This window comes from Diplotaxodon limnothrissa, linkage group LG9 (genome assembly GCF_057381915.1).
Source record: "Diplotaxodon limnothrissa isolate DT_005_m linkage group LG9, D_limnothrissa_male_GT1.1, whole genome shotgun sequence".
In the NCBI taxonomy this organism is placed as follows: Eukaryota; Metazoa; Chordata; class Actinopteri; order Cichliformes; family Cichlidae; genus Diplotaxodon; species Diplotaxodon limnothrissa.
Window position 1 is genome coordinate 35,257,289 of NC_140604.1, and position 16,323 is coordinate 35,273,611.

The 16,323-nt window shown below is 48.5% G+C and overlaps 2 protein-coding genes across 2 annotated transcripts; one reads left to right on the forward strand and one right to left on the reverse strand.

The window, feature by feature from the left end:
* Positions 1-1,777: 1,777 nt before the first annotated feature.
* Positions 1,778-6,418, forward strand: LOC146626018 (protein phosphatase 1 regulatory subunit 3G-like). Its single transcript, XM_085363204.1, has 2 exons — positions 1,778-2,951; positions 5,190-6,418. Exons 1-2 carry the CDS (start codon positions 2,284-2,286, stop codon positions 5,203-5,205), a joined length of 684 nt encoding a protein of 227 aa, XP_085219330.1. The 5' UTR covers positions 1,778-2,283; the 3' UTR covers positions 5,206-6,418.
* cyb5a (cytochrome b5 type A (microsomal)) lies at positions 6,319-15,837 on the reverse strand. The gene is made up of 5 exons (XM_085363211.1): positions 15,576-15,837; positions 10,041-10,169; positions 9,572-9,601; positions 8,004-8,038; positions 6,319-7,534 (listed from the first exon to the last, which is right to left on the reverse strand). The coding sequence occupies exons 1-5, from the start codon at positions 15,708-15,710 to the stop codon at positions 7,456-7,458; spliced, it is 408 nt and encodes a 135-aa protein (XP_085219337.1). The 5' UTR covers positions 15,711-15,837; the 3' UTR covers positions 6,319-7,455.
* Between the last annotated feature and the right edge of the window lie 486 nt (positions 15,838-16,323).

Consider the following 16,323-nt stretch of genomic DNA (forward strand, 5'->3'; position numbering starts at 1 on the left):
CTGTTATGTAACGACGCTCCACGTGACTCCACAGCTGCGTCATCCAGACGGCCAAAACAAACACGTGACATCATCACCACCATCATCCTGACATCATCCCATCGTTACCTTATTAGGAAGAGCAAACATGGAGGATTTAACCTCGTGTTTAGCTTCGCCACAAATCTCTCTGATCATTTCCACAGGCTGCAGGAGGAGGAGCCTGTGGAAGTGATCACGTCTGTTTCTATAGCGTTACACGCTTCGATTGACATTAGACGGTCAGATCATTAACTGGATCTTTCTGTGTTCAGATGAGCTCCTGAGGGTTTTTAATGCTCTGAGCCTCTTTACCTCACAGGAGGTCACCAGGTCATCCTGCAGCTCTGCAGAAACGCTGACAAAGCCAGGGCTCGGTTCCCGCTTGGGATGAGGTTAACGGGGTCAGGTGGGGGCTCGAGGCTGAGTGTCCAGTTTGGTGTGCTGTGGACTGGGTGGCAGAGACAGCAGAGGTCCTGTTGTTCATCACAGAGTCATCAGTTCCTTCATATTTCAGAGTTAGAGTGACAGTAAGCTTAAGATCAACCATAGTTTAAGAACAGACAGTATTTATGAATGGATGAGAGATTTTAAAGAGAGGTATGAAGATGACACAAGAACTGATCAGAGGAACAGGTCTGATGGAGAGATGGACCCACATCATGCTCAGTGTGTAGAAGGAGGTCCAATAGTGAGAGTCTGCAGCCATCTGTGAAGCACGACGGAGGCTCTGTCATGGCTTCACTCGAGTCTACACGCTGCCGGGGCAGTAAACGCTCACCTGGATAGAAACTCTGTCCGAGCCCGGACCTCAGCATGACTGTGGGATCATCCTCACAGAGAACAGAACAACAGAAACATCCGAAGAAGAGCTCCGAGTGTCCTTCCAGAGGCCCGGAGATCCTCACAGCTCAGAGGTCAGACGGAGCTGCAGACTCTTCTCCTGTCAGGATGTTTAGAAACTTTAAATAATGCTTCAGTTTTCGGATCAACTCAGGTAAACAGATTCAGAACGACTTCCTCACAGCTGCACAGGTTAGTGATGTGTCGGTCGCGAACGAAACGGCTCTTAGAGCCGGATCTTTGACGTGAACGACGCGAGCCGGCTCCTTATCGCGAGCCGTGGTTTTTTTTTCTTTCTCTCTCTCTCTCTCTCTCTCTCTCTCGCACTTTTTTTCCCGCTTCACTCTGCATGCGAGCCTTGTGCTTTACACTGGGCAGAGGGGGGAGAGGCGGTAGTTACACTCAGTAGCACAGGAACAGAGCGGGAGGGAGAGAAAGAGAGCCAGGGACAACAACGTCACATTAGAAAGGTATAGTAATCATCCACAACTATTTTCAGTAGCAGATGATGAAAGATTCAGAAAGTTTATTCATGCAGGCCCATATGACAGAGAATGTGCATCTTCTTTTTGTTTTCATAGTTTAATTTATATTTAATTGTGTTGTGGTTTGCAGTGTTTTGTGTTGTTTCACTTTAAATTTGTTGAAAAGGAAAAAGCTGAAAATGTAAATAGTTAAAAGTTGAACTGTGACTAGTTGGTTTTTGTATTATATGATTATTTATTACATTTTATGTGGAGTGAATAAATAAAAGTATATTTACGGTGGCCCCTACAGACAAAACACATACAAACTCAAAACACGTACAAAAGACAACAGAAGTGCTCCAGGATGCTAGGGGGCAGTGGTGAGCTTTTGTTACCTCATGGCTACACAAGCCAGCAAGTACCAATGACCGGATATGGTGTGTGGTAGTAACAGGTAAATGAACTTTTGCTTAATTGCTTAATTAAAGCAACAAAACAACCTGAAGAGCCGGTTGGGAGCCGAAATAGCCGGCTCTATTTAGTGAGTCGAGCCGAAAGAGTCGGTTCTCTAAAAAGAGCCGGAAATCCCATCACTAGTACAGGTGTATTTAGCGCTGTGACATACTCCCCCACGTTTTCCCGACTGCAGGACTGCGTCACCGGTTTGTTTACTATCCCCAGGAGTGACGCAGCTGTTACATAATGGAGTCTGACTGAGCTCGCGCAGTCACACCGGCGCGTGGCTCTGTTGTTGTTGTTGTTGTTGTGCGCACGCAGGTGTTTACGCGACAGCAGCTGATGTGAGAACAGCGCACGCGCTCTGCTGTCATCGTGGGGCGGGAGTCTGAAGACAGGTGGAGACAAGACCAGCGCGAGGACTCCTACCGGATACGAGCCTCGGCACCCGGGCAACAGCTCTCCTCCACAGACCCGTGAAAGTGCCACGGAGAGAGGGATGGAGGAGCAGGAGGAGGAGGAAGACCTGGAGGACGAGCTGGACGCGTCTCAGCTAGAGAGGTTCTTGAAGGACGGGAGGAGAGCAAAGTCCCTGCCGGCCTGCCCGGGAGGAGCCCACGGAGCGGAGGAGGGCAGGAAGCGCGTGAAGTTCGCGGACTCCATGGGGCTGAGCCTGGCCCGAGTGAAGCACTTCAGCTCCCTGGAAGAGCCGCAGATCCCCAGCAAGGTCCTGTCCCGGCACAAGAGCTTCCCCCTGGAGCAGCGGGACCTCCTGAGCAGCCTGTGCCACAACTTCGCCGCCGGCTTGCACGCGGACCTCCCGGAGCTCCGGGACACGGAGCGGAGAGTCCGGCGGCTCCGGGTCTGTCTGGAACGGCTCGTCGCGACGCAGCTGGACGTGCGGGGGCACGTGCGGGTCCTGAGCGGCTGCGCCACCGGGAGGGAGGTCGGAGTGAGGTACACCTTCAACGGCTGGCTGTCCCACATGGACGCGCAGGCGGTGCCCGTGGCTGCCGTCGAGCCGGGTTTGGTGGGGGAGCGCTTCGCCTTCACCGTGTACATCCCGCCCCTCGCAGACCCCGGCTCCGCCGTGCACCTCGCCGTTTACCTGAAGTGCGAGGAGGGGGAGTTCTGGGACAACAACGAGGGGCAGAACTACACCGTCAGGTACCGCTGAGTGCCCGGCCTTTGTCAGCGCCGCCTTCCACGTCCCCTGAGCCGTGCGTAAAACCTCTCCATCCTGCGTAAAACCTCTGTATTTAAAGCTGTCCGTTCGTCGCAAAGCTCCTTCCTCGCTTCTGTCTCTGACCTTCAGCTCTGGTGTCCTGCTCTCTCTGGCTCACTGTGCTCAGTTCCTGAGGTCAGGACGCGTCAAAGTTTCAGATGTCACAGCAGGAAAAATGAAATCCTGGCAGAGAAGTTTCAACTTTTCTTTTTAACTGTGACGTGGACACTGCTCACTGATGGACAGTAAAGATTCCTGAATGTTGTCACATGATTCATGTTTAGTAAAAGTAACTGAATCACTTTGGCTGTTTGCCTGCTTCTCGTGACGTCATCACGCGCCGCACTGTAAAACGATGCTGAGCCGAACAGGAAGCAGATTCTGACATGTTGAAGGAGTGTGAGAGGAGTGAGCCTGTCCTCTGCCTTCGAAGCCAGATGTTTCCTCTGTGGTGTTTTTAAAGCTCCAGATGTTTTCAGTGGTGATGCCGTGTCCTCTTCAGCCTGGATTGGTCTGATTGGAGGGTGGTGGCGTGGATGCAGAGAGGAGGTTCCCTCCTGAGCCCATCAACCACAGAACCAGGTCCGACTGTAGAGCAGCGCTGCCTGAACACCAGCAGCGGTCAGTACTGGGTTCTTCTAATAAGAGGAACAACAAGTTCTTTATCATTTTATGGGAACCGTTCTCACGTTGCTGGGCAGAGGTGAAGAACCTGTCTCCGCCTCCACTCTGGGAGGATTTTTCTACAGCAGCATGTCAGTGAGGAGCTCATCACTGCTTCTCTTTTCTCTTACTGAACTTTTTAAAAGTTTAAAATCAGTAAAATATCAACATTTATGCAATAATTATGCAAAAGATATTTATAAGCTTAAGCTGGGTCTTTGTTACCTGACGCAGGAACAAATACTCCTGTTGTAGTCAATGGTTGTTTGACCTCTGTGACCTCAGGACCTGTGAGCATGAATGAAAGAGGAGCTGAGGAGCACTACAATGACCTCCTTGAGTTTCTCAGAGTAAAGCTGGAGCTCTCAGACGCTCTGTTGCTACAGCAACCTCACAGCAGCCATGTTATTGGTCACATGATGTCATTAAAAAGGCTCCAATAGCACAAACACGGCCCAGAGGTCCTGTGCTGAGCCTCTGCTGGATGTTAGAGGAACTGCAGGTACTTTCAGCTGGAGGGTGGGGGTGTATGGACGAGCCCGGGGTTCAGGCTCATCACAGAGGTCACAGCTGAGCCTGCAGCTACATGCTAAATGATGTCACACAGTCTGGTGATGGTAGAGCGAGGCGTGCACGTCGCTGTGTAGCTCCTGCAGCAGAGTCTGCAAACTGAAATCAGCAGGTGCAGCCGCACTGACTGAAGCAAGTATTAATCTTTGCTTTCAGCTGTTTTGTCACAGATTTGTGAAATGATTTTTGAAAGAGCTCACGGATCCGGGTGCGACGCCGTAACAGGAAGCCCTCGTTGCAACAGGTTGTGAAATTTCTTCACTGCCAGATTTTCCACAACCAACCGTCAGCAGTATCACTGCAAAGTGGAGACATGAAGGTGCAGCACAGTGAGTGGAAGTCCCCAACCCTCCATCACCGCAGCGTCCACACAAGCCGCTCAGCAGCAGCTGCGCCTCAGCTGCCGTACGACACGTACTTTTAAAGCAAGCATGTTTTATAGCGTTATTTTATATCCTGGTCACATACAAGGTTCTGGTAGCTGATTGGCCAGACTGTCCTGTAGCCATTTTCTCACTTTGGCTCCACTGTACAAGCCGACACGTGTTTCTGTCATTGGATGGTTTCTCTACACCTCAGTGAGTCTGGAGCACATGAAGTCTGCGTCTGCACAGAAAGCTGTAACAACCCTTCACATCCTCCAGTGGACCAGACTGGAGCCATTACCAGGCCATTCCCTGCTCCCAGACCTTATGTTTGACACCTCTGTTTTACAGCACGTGTGTGTGTGTGTGTGTGCGTTTCATGAGCATCTCGTTTACCTTTAAACCTGCAGCCTCTGAGCGGCGCAGCCTGTAGTTGGTCTATTTCGCCTCTAGGTGGCAGCATTTGTCCTTTTCACCTCCCTCTGTGGGCGCATTCACTTCCATAAACTGTTTTTATTTTCATGGCACACATTTAGTTTCTGTCCAAATGATCTCCTCGTGTCCTTCTTGTGTTGTTTTTAGGTTCCCGAGCGCGTGACGGCGTGTGGCTGCGCGTCCTCCATGTGGCGCTGCAGAGCTGTCAGTTTATCAGTGCAGCTGCTTCCTCTCAGCCTCCATCTCTGAACGCTGATGAGCTCCAACCTCTCTGCTTCAGCCCAGAGGAATCCCAGCATTTCAACAGGAAGCGACACTTCAAAATAAAAGCCGCAGCCTTTTATAACTGAGAATGATTTAAAGTTGTGTTTTCTGACCTTACCTGTATTTCTACACGTTCATCCTCCAAACCATTTAAATATGTTTCTGTTTCGATTATCCTGCATCCACCATTTCCCACATTCCACAAAACCCTCAAACAACTCTTTCCTGTGACCTCGTGTGACCTTCTGATGTGTTCCCACCACGATTTAATGAACAAGTACAGCAGGTGTAAGACGATCAACGAGCATCTGGTTGTTTGTTCCCATGATGGAGAACAGGTCTGACACTCCCAGGTTAGGATTGGAGCCACACCCATCCTTCCAGGTCGCTGCGCTCGGTCAATCGGCTTCAGCTGAGACCACAGCGGGCGCTGTTTCTGAGAGTGATCCACGAGCTGAAGCACCGACGCTGACCGGAGACGTACCTGTACAAGAGGAAGCCGAGGAAGAAGCAGACGGATGGGATCGTAGAGAAGAAGAGTGCGGCGATGACTCTGCTCTCTGAACTTCAGTGAAAACCACGAAAGCAGCAGACCTGAAACACCCCGAGCTGGAACGGCTTTCTGTGACCCGTCGCCCACGAGGTGACGGAGAGTTGAATGTTTGTGTGACAATAACTGCGTGCTTCTCCTCTGCTGATTTACAGTTGGATGTTTTTTGCTCCAGACGACGAGCTTGAGGATGATGATGAAACTTTTCTCTACTGAACACAACGTCCAGATAAACACAGAACTTTTGGGGAATCCTGGTGTTTTTTCTGCCATTTAGTGCCGGTCACATGACCCGATCATGTCTCTGTAAATCAGGACTCAAACGGCCGTGACTACGACTGGACGAGCAGAAGCTGCGCGATCCCACGGACGCTGCTGCTCGTCTGGAGATCCTTGACTCCGTCACATCCATCACAGCTGCTGCTTTTCTTTAAACAAGGCCTCGTGTTCGTCATCTGGCCTCGCAAAGGCACTTTGAATAAATCTCAGCTGGACAAACTCGACGTCTGAATGTTTTTATTCGATAATTTCCTGCAAACACAGCAGCACGAAATAAAAAATGGCAGTAAATCTAACCTCGACTGCGTGTAGACTGTACGTAGAAGATGGACGTGTGCGTCGGTCTGAATGAGTCGGCTGCGTGTAGCAGCCAGTCTCTCTTTTTAACCTCAGTAAAATCTGCCTGATGGTCTCAGTCGCAGGTTTTAGTCGTTTAGATTTTGTCCCAATTCAGGGTCAAATGATTTAGGGTGTGGCTACTCTGTGATTGACAGCGACCAGCTCTTTCTTACGCCAACATCCTGCTCCTCGTCCGCCGGGTCATACTTCCTGTCCTGGAAAAGCTTTAATAATGACGCCTGTGAGTGAGCTCCAAAGGCTCCGTTTACCACACTTTTTCTACTTTTGGGTCTCTCTGATGTCACAGAGAGGAACTTATACGGTCACCTAAGGAACAGAAGCTCCACCCACCTGTTGTTCAAACCAGCCAATCAGAATAAAGCTAGTTGAAGGTATTTTTCACCACCAGGGGGCAGTGTTAAGATAGAGGATGTGTTCACGTTTTTTTTAATTTGACTACGAAAAAAATGGTGGAAATGAGCAGAATAGGTCCACTTTAACAGGTGAGTGTCATGGCGGCTGTGACGTCACATGACGCAGTCACATGACGCGTCGTTAGCTGCTTACTGCATGTTTAAATTTTTATTTACATTCGGTTACAAACATATAAAAAGTTTAACAAATTATACACCCGCTGCATTTCTACACAATTTCAGAGCATGAGGATTCGCTGCGGCGCCCGTTGTCACGGTGAATTCAACAATGTAAATTACTTCATTAACATAATGCCACATCATTGGTTGATAGGTTAATCAGGATGAAATGAATTACAGGGTCATTACTGGCGTAGAGTCGGTGATCCTAGAACAGACGCTCCTGCGGGGGTGTGTCTATTTGGTCAGGTGGTCCGCAGCCGCCGCTCGTCTGCTCTAAAAACGCCACCCAACGCTGGGAGGAGGAGCCATGGCAACCTCTCACTGCTATTGGCTGTCAATCAGACGTCGGTGCTTGCTGGTGACATCACATCAGTGTGTGATGACATCACTCAGAGGAGTACATGTTGTATATCACCGTGACGATGACTGCAACCAGAGCGGGGACCAGCATGTTCGACCACCAGCTGCAGGACAGACGCACAGTTAGTGGTGCACACAAACCCACTCTGTGTGTGTGTCTGTGTGTGTGTCTGTGTGTGTGTCTGTGTGTGTCTGTGTGTGTGTGTGTGTGTGTCTGTGTGTGTCTGTGTGTGTGTCTGTGTGTGTGTCTGTGCGTGTCTGTGCGTGTCTGTGTCTGTGTGTGTGTCTGTGTGTGTGTCTGTGCGTGTCTGTGTGCGTGTGTGTGTCTGTGCGTGTCTGTGTGTGTGTCTGTGCGTGTCTGTGTGCGTGTGTGTGTCTGTGCGTGTCTGTGCGTGTCTGTGTGCGTGTGTGTGTCTGTGTGTGTGTCTGTGTGTGTCTGTGCGTGTCTGTGTGTGTGTCTGTGTGCGTGTGTGTGTCTGTGTGCGTGTGTGTGTCTGTGTGCGTGTGTGTCTGTGTGTGTGTCTGTGCGTGTCTGTGTGCGTGTCTGTGTGTGTCTGTGTGTGCGTGGCTCACCTGGGCTCTTCCTTCACAGTGGTCACCAGTGTTTCCTGTAAAACACAAAAAGAGTCAGTCCCGTGGCTACATCGCTGTTTACAATAAACCCATCAAAGGGTCAAAGGTCACTGTGATAAATACACCAGGGGGCGCTCTCGAGCTCGCCCAGAATGAGCTGCACAACGTGAACTTTGGCAAGTGTTCATCTTGTTTTTGAAAGAAGAGCTCGACATCGTGACGCGCTGCTTCGTCTGCACCTGTGGAGCTTCCTGTTGGGCTTTAGCCACGCCCCCTAACATCTGCCAGAGTTATCGGTCCAAATTCATGGGCTGCATCCTCCTGAGGACGCATTTGTAGACCGATTACGTCACAGCGACGCGCCGAAGGCTGTCCGAATTCGTAGACTCCTCCGAATGCAGCCGACAAATGCATCCTGCTTTTCCCTGAATTTGAAGGATGGGTCGGGTGTGTCCTTCGTGGCCTACCATATCCCAGAATTCATAGTGCGGCCCAGCAAAAGTTTTAAAATTACTCATACTAATCTTTCTGGGTCACAAAATAAACTTTTAACATATTTTCAGGCGAGAAAGTAGCTGTGTAAACATCAAATATCTGCTCGGTTTATCAAGATATCGCATATTTGCAAAAGTGCTTCCACGTTTTCGGAGGCGTCTGCTACCCACCAGCTCGACAGCTAGCCGGGAGCTCGAGGGTCACTGGAGCCGCCGAGAACGGCACAACTCCGGCACATCATGTTCAGATCACCGCGGACTTTCACTGCTCGGGTTAAACAACTTAGACAACCTAAAAATGTTGTTGTTTGGCTTTATTAATCCCCCGGGTGGTTTTCACACAGCTGAATAAACGTCAAACAGAAAACTGATTAAACAGAAGTGTGAGACGGTCGAGAGTTTACTCCAGTGTCCTGTTATATTTTAGACAGCAAGGAGCAGACGGCGAGTTTATTAACTCCACCGAGACAGCGGTGACGCAGATCAGAAGGCTGGACCGTCACATTTCACAGCCGTTTACTTCCGACCTTCTGAGGACCCGGCCTTCACGGTCTACGTGGGCCGGGTCCTCAGGAGGATGCAGCCTATGAATTTGGACACGACAATCCTTTGGAAATCGGTGCCATGGAACCCTTAACTAACCAATCAGCACGCATTAGCGTTATCCTGGTGCTTTCTGGGGAAAATCAGCTTGTTCTTGTCGTATGTGAGCAGCTCTCCTCAGACCGTCACCTCTTTACATCGTCTCAGTTTAAACGACATGTTTCTGTGATCTGCTGTGATTAAAGTTGTGGCGTGGGTGTGGTGTGGGTGTGGTCTCTGGCCGTCTGCAGAGGAGGGGTGACGCAGTGAGCTCCCGGGGCGGCGCAGGGGCGGGTGAACAGGTGTGCTGGGCTGTGATTGTGACTCTTTATATGTTCACAGTGACAGTCGGAGGGGGAGGAGAGTGGGAGCGTCTGTGTCCCAGTGCAAAACGAAAACCACAAAAAGCTCTGCTGTCATCACTCGAGTGCAGCGTCTGCAAACGCCCCAAACATGCGATCAGCTCAGTCCGACTGAAACGGCTTCACTCACCTCAGGCTGGGAGAGCTTGTGTCTGTCCTCCTGCACACAGAAACACAGAGATGACACAGGCAGCACCTCCCACAGTGCAGTCAAGTCTCACACACACACAAACACACACACTCACACACACACACACACACACACAGTCTCACACACACACAAACACACACACTCACAGACTCAGACTCACACAGACACACACACACACACACACACACACACACACAGACTCAGACTCACACAGACACACACACAGACACACACAGACTCACACACACACACACACTCACACACACACACACACACAGACTCACACACACACACACACAGACTCACACACACACACACACTCACACACACACACACACACAGACTCACACACACACACACACTCACACACACACACACACACAGACTCACACACACACACACACACACACACACACACACAGACTCACACACACACACACACACTCACCGGGTGCACCTCTCCGATCACCATGCTGCTGGCCATCTCTCGGGCGTCGGTGGAGTGTCCGACGTCCTCGAAGCTCTCCGTGGCGTTTCCTCCGGCCTGCTCCCTCAGCACCTCCTCTCCTCCGGGGTGCTGACACCACAAACACACACAGAGCCGTCAGTTCACCTCCTCACGCACACATTCACACTTTTAAACACACAATTTCTAACCAGTCACTCGTTAAAGTCGAGGCTAAACACAAATCCTCACATTGCTTTAGGTTCCGGTTGCGGTCGGCACGGTAACACGCTGTGACAGGCCCACGTGCACGCTCGCAGTAACACCGATGCTGGTCGCCCTCATCAAACAGAGGCGTGCGTGTCCCTCTCTGCCACGAGAAGCCGTCACAGTCGCAGAGGCTGTGAGTCAGTCACGCCGCTGCAGCTGCAGAGCCAGTTTCAGCGCTGCATGGTGCAATCAGGCTGCCCACATGCAGGCTGGGGAAACATGGCAGACATGACGTGCAGCTCGCCTCTGTCGGGGCGCCTTACAGGACCACAGCTGATGACACGCTGTAAACCTCTCTACACATGAGTTACGTTTGGGACCAGACGTCGACATGGACTGAGACTCGCCCGCGGCCTGTGATTGGACCGTCCTCCCCATCGCCTCTTTGTCTTTACCTGCGTCTCATTAATGAATGATTCACAGGTTCGCTCTGACCTGCAGTGAACCACAGCACTCGGCTCACCTCTGGACAGCTGCTATAAAACAGCTGGATCCAGAAATCGCTGCTGAGCATGTCTTTGAACTCTGAGTGAACCGGAGCAGCGAGACGAGTCGAGAGGCCTCGATCTGTTCGCTGACTGTTGGCCAACACACCCTGAACTCTGTACAAGGAGACGCCATTCATTCAGATAAGCTGTGACCAGGGAGGAGCCGAGCAGCCCGAGGGCCAGGCTGTTAGTCATAACCAAGCAAGGCAACTTTATTTGTATAGCACACTTTCAGCACCAGGCAATTCAAAGTGCTTTAGGGGCGACCGTGGCTCAGGGGGTTGGGAAGCGTATCTGTAACCGGAAGGTCGCCGGTTCGATCCCCGAGCTCTCTGTCCTGGTTGTTGTGTCCTTGGGCAAGACATTTTACCCTACCGCCTACTGGTGTTGGCCAGAGGGGCCAATGGCGCGATATGGCAGCCTGGCTTCTGTCAGTCTGCCCCAGAGCAGCTGTGGCTACAACCGTAGCCTCCACCAGTGTGTGAATGTGAGAGTGACTGAATAGTGGTATTGTAAAGCGCTTTGGGTGCCTTGAAAAGCGCTATATAAACCCACTATTATTACGTGATTAAAGTGATAAAAGAAAGCATTTGTAATAAACCAATAACCAAGAAAATCATTTGTATGAAAATTAAAACAAACAGGTAGAGAGCCATAACAGGATCAGTTACTCATAAGCAAGTCTGAATAAGTAAGTTTTAATTTTACACTTAAAAGAGCTTTGCATGCTCCTGATAGTTCCAGATGTGAGGAGCATCTCCTGCTTCGCCAGGTTTAGTTCTGGTTCTGGGGACGGTCAGTAAACGAGAGCTGGAGGACCCGACTGATCCATGACAGCAGATCTCTAATGCACTCTGGTGCTAACCCATTCAAAGATTTATAAACTAATAAAGTCTATTCTGTGAGCTACAGGGAGCCAGTGCAATGACTTTAGAACTGGAGTAATGTGCTCTGTTTTCTTGGTTCTAGTGAGAACACGAGCAGCAGCGTTCTGGATCAGCTGCAGTTGTCTGTTACAGTAATCAAGGCGATAAATGCCTGGATGAGTTTCTCTAGGTGATGTGTCATCAGTCCTTTAATCCTAGAAACGTTCCTCAGGTGACAGAAGGCTGACGTTGTTATTACTTTGATGTGGCCCTGGAGGTTCAGCTCTCATTATTACACCTAAGGTTCTGGCCTGGTCCGTAGTTTCTAGTTGGACCAGTTTGAGCTGATTACTGATATTTAGTCTTTTTGGGTCCAAAGAGAAGTACTTCAGTTTTGTAGCAGGCATTAGAGTGCACATTAGAGTGCACATCTGGGTCTTGTATTAAATGTTTCCCTGTATTTGTCTGACAGGTTTAGTTGATTTACAGTTTAAGATTTTCTTCACACAAAACCAAAAACAAAATTCATATTAATTGTAACAGTTTATAACCAGTTGAAGCCATTACTCATCCCTCTAATTACCCAGGGATGAGTAATGGATAATTAAAAGGAAAAACCTGTGTGTTGGGAAGCATTCATGTAACAAAGTGTTCTGCAGGTTCCCTCTGTGGTGGCCATCTTGTTTCCCCAGTAAAGAGGAGGCCTGCCTCAATTGCAGCTCTTTTATAGGCCAGTCTGTATTGAGAAGGCGTGGTCTTTAGAGTATTTGTGCATGATGTCGGCAAGAGACAATAAAACAATTACTTCAGTTAAGATAGAGTGAAGTCTGATGTTTCCCTCACCGCGGCCTCTGCGTAACACTGTGACTCACTAATCTGACCTTTGTGAAGACATTTGCTAATCAATAGACTTCTAACCACAACCCATGAAATGATGGACACAATATTCACAGATCAGTCCTTAATGATTAGCAGCAGTTAGCTTTGTTACGGTAAAACTTTCAATTGTATAAATTATTGTACTTTTGCAGTATTTAAAACCAGATCCTGAGGATATGAAGCCTCCTTTGTTCTAGTCACCAACATGGACTAGCGCTAGCTAACGTTAGCTTAGTCTGCTAATCGCTAACATCAATGAACGGAGGAAACTCCCCATAAAAATAAAAAATAAATGACTTCAGGGGAGATTGTTTTTAATAAGAGAGGAAACACACTCAGGTTAGCTAGCTGGCTGTTAGGGTTTGGAAGTTAGCCACTTTTGGGCTTTTTATTGATCCTCAGAACAAAGCGTGAGCTGGCTTTCTCTGGCTGATGATTGTTTTGGTTGTGAGCCGATTGTCACATTTGCCCGTAGCTTGCATGGAAGACACTGACTTCTCTGCTAACACTGGCTAACTGCTCGCTGAGCGCTGCTGAAACCTGAAACTGTGACACAAACTGGAAGTTGAGAACGTTTACTGTCAAAGTAAAAGCTCCACCGCAGTGCTGCGGCCGCCATGTTTCAAAGGGTTTGTTTGTCATGTTTCCAGATGCAGCGTCTGTTACATTACAGGTGACACAGCAGTCTGCAAGCCTAGCGACCAAAGAAATCACAAGTAAGTGGTTGGTGAATACATTTTTTCCCTAGCAACCAGTAGTTTCCAGGCAGTCAATGTCTGGCCTTCAGGTCTGCCAGCACCCTCTGGCCAACCAGTTGGAGAATAATCATTTTCTCCCAGTGACCTGAGGTTGGCAGATGGTTGCAGACTGGTCCCTAGACCTTTAGTCTCTACACTGTTACATGTCCAAATCATTAACATCATGTGACTAGCTGTCATGTGACCACAAAACCTCATAAGTCTGCAGGAAGTAAAAAGAGGGACCACCCGGGGCATGCTCATTGTCTCATCATTCAAAGCAAACATGGACAGCTGTGCAGCATGTAACTGATGCTCACCTCATCAACTCCAATCAGCTCTGCTATCCAGTGCTTATATCTGCATGTAAAGGGTGTGAACACTTCCACCAGTGGATCCAGTTTCCTGGATATTTCTGATTTGGATCAAAAACTTCCTGCTGTTCATCTTTAATTGAACAATTCCTCACATATGCTGACGTCTCCAGGATTAAATTAACAATGAAAACACATCTGGTTTAGATCTGAAGTGAGTCAGAGCCAGTTATCTCTCTTTGTGTAGTCACATGTTATAAACCCAGCCCCCCCATAGCTGCATCACTGCAGCCTGCCAATGATTCACCAGAGTCTGCAGCACAAAGCCAGAGAGCAAACTGTGGCAGAGTTCATCCAGAAAACTGAAGCCTGACGATATCTGAAAGCAGAGGGACGGTGTAAAGCTGAGCGGAGGTGGAGGTGAAGGGTCGTGGGGCTGACGCTTTGTGTGCAGCAGTCACATTTGCTGCATGCAAACTGAAACGATCCATGTTTACGGCCTTAGATCGCTCTGTGCTTCAGAGCAGCACGTTAAACCTGCAATAAACCTGCACACAGACGGCCAGGTACCACTTCATTATATCAACCATCACACCTTTTCTAGACCAATCAGAGGCAGTCGGACGCATTTATTCATTCATATGTTCAAAGAGGCCAAACCTGCCTGAGCCTGGTTGGAAGTTTCTTCCTGTTAAAAGGAAGTTCTTCCTTCCCACTGTTGCCATGTGCTGCATACAGGGTCATCTCTCTAACACTACTAAACTGGTCTAAAACTTTTATTTAAATGTTGCAGGTACCCAGAGTAACTTCACCTTAACTTAATCAAAATCAGTCAGCTCAACAATCGGAACAGAAAATTCTAATAATAATAATAATGGATTGGATTTATAAAGCGCTTTACAATACCACTATTCATTCACTCTCACATTCACACACTGGTGGTGGCAGCTACAGTTGTAGCCACAGCTGCCCTGGGGCAGACTGACAGAAGCCAGGCTGCCATATCGCACCATCGGCCCCTCTGGCCAACACCAGTAGGTGGTAGGGTAAAGTGTCTTGCCCAAGGACACAACGACCAGGACAGAGAGCCCAGGTATCGAACCGGCAACCTTCCGGTTACAGATATGCTTCCCAAACCCCTGAGCCATATATTGATCAACTGGGAAAAAAAGTCCTTTCAGGTTTATAGTTTAATGTTTAAAAATGTAAATCTGCCAAAATGTTTTAATTAAAATTTTACATACATTATTTTATTATACTTTTTATTATTATGAAATATGTTTTTGTTGTTTTATTCCCATTTTTGTTCCAGTGAAACAAAGAAATCATCACTAAATGTCCCAACATCAGCAAACATTAGGTACAGACAGGCATTGGTCAGTGAAGCTGGTGTCTGGCCAGTTTAAAGGCTTTTAATCAATGCAAAGATCAATACCATCATTTATTGTCACTAAATCGTTTTTGATCAGAAATTGAAACTGTTGAAGATCAATTACATTTTTGACAATTTCCCAATAAAACACGATCAGTTTAAAAATGAAAAATCCAGGATTGACTCGTTCAGCCTGACAGTCCCACTGAACACAGACATCCAGTTTCTAATCAATAATCCTATCCATCTATGTCCAGAGTCTTTTGGTATTTCTGGGCTTCCATAGACCACAAAACCCAAACAAATCCGGTCTCCGTTGTAGCGGAGACACCTGCCCTGATTCGGATACTTCCCATCTGACCTTTGACTTATTGTTTAAGTTGGCCGGGTTCCTCTGGGGCCCTTCCTGGGACCCCTGCGATTCTGAGAAGGCTCCAGTCTGTACTGTGAAACTACAAGCTGCTAAGGATGCATCCAAAAGCGGTTTGGTTGGATTTTTCTCCCTCTCAGTTCAGGGTGTCTAGTTTCCTCATTTCCTGTTTTGGCTGATTTCCACACACACATAATACCGCCGCACTCCCACCACCCTCACCACCCAGACACCGAGCTCACCTCCTCCAGAAACTTGGTCACATCGTAGACTTTGTTGTGGATGATGATCCACGTCGATTTGAAGGAGTTCTGCTTCTCTATCTCTGCCAGTCTGTAGTATTTCACTGCCTCGGAGCTTTTCTTCTCTTCACCCATCTGTGCGACGCTGTGCGAGCGAGTTCTGAGGGCTGAGCAGCCTGTCCGAGGTTATATAATCGCAGCGAGGGTGTCAAGACAGTGAGTCCACAAAAACACACCGACATTTACCCCAGAGAGAGTCCACGCTAACTTCCAGCGTTGAGCAAACCCCAGCTGCTGAATTCACCTGAGCTCAGTGTCGCCTCCTGCTGCTGCCTCCAAAATAAAAGCCTTCTCCGGTTAGTGAAACGGACTTCTTCAGAAAGAATGGCAGTTATCAGCAAAAAGTTGAAGTATTTTATTTTCATAACCTTTACAAAATAACATTAAAGTTAAGTAACATAATGCTTCAAATGATTCCTCAAATAAGTGCCCTGATATCTATAGCTTATATATTTCATTGCAAATATGCTGGTGTACTAAACCTATGCGTTTTATTTATGTCGTTATTATTATCATTATTATGCTGCATTGTGCTTTTATTATGAAATACTGCTTTGTAATTTCCGTTGTGCTCGTAGTTATTACTGGTTGCTTTATGATGGTGTCTCAAAGTTCCTGACACACTGGCGGAGACCGCCCTCCCCACCGCTCTCCTAATATGCTATTGGCTTTTCCTTCCCTCCTCCAG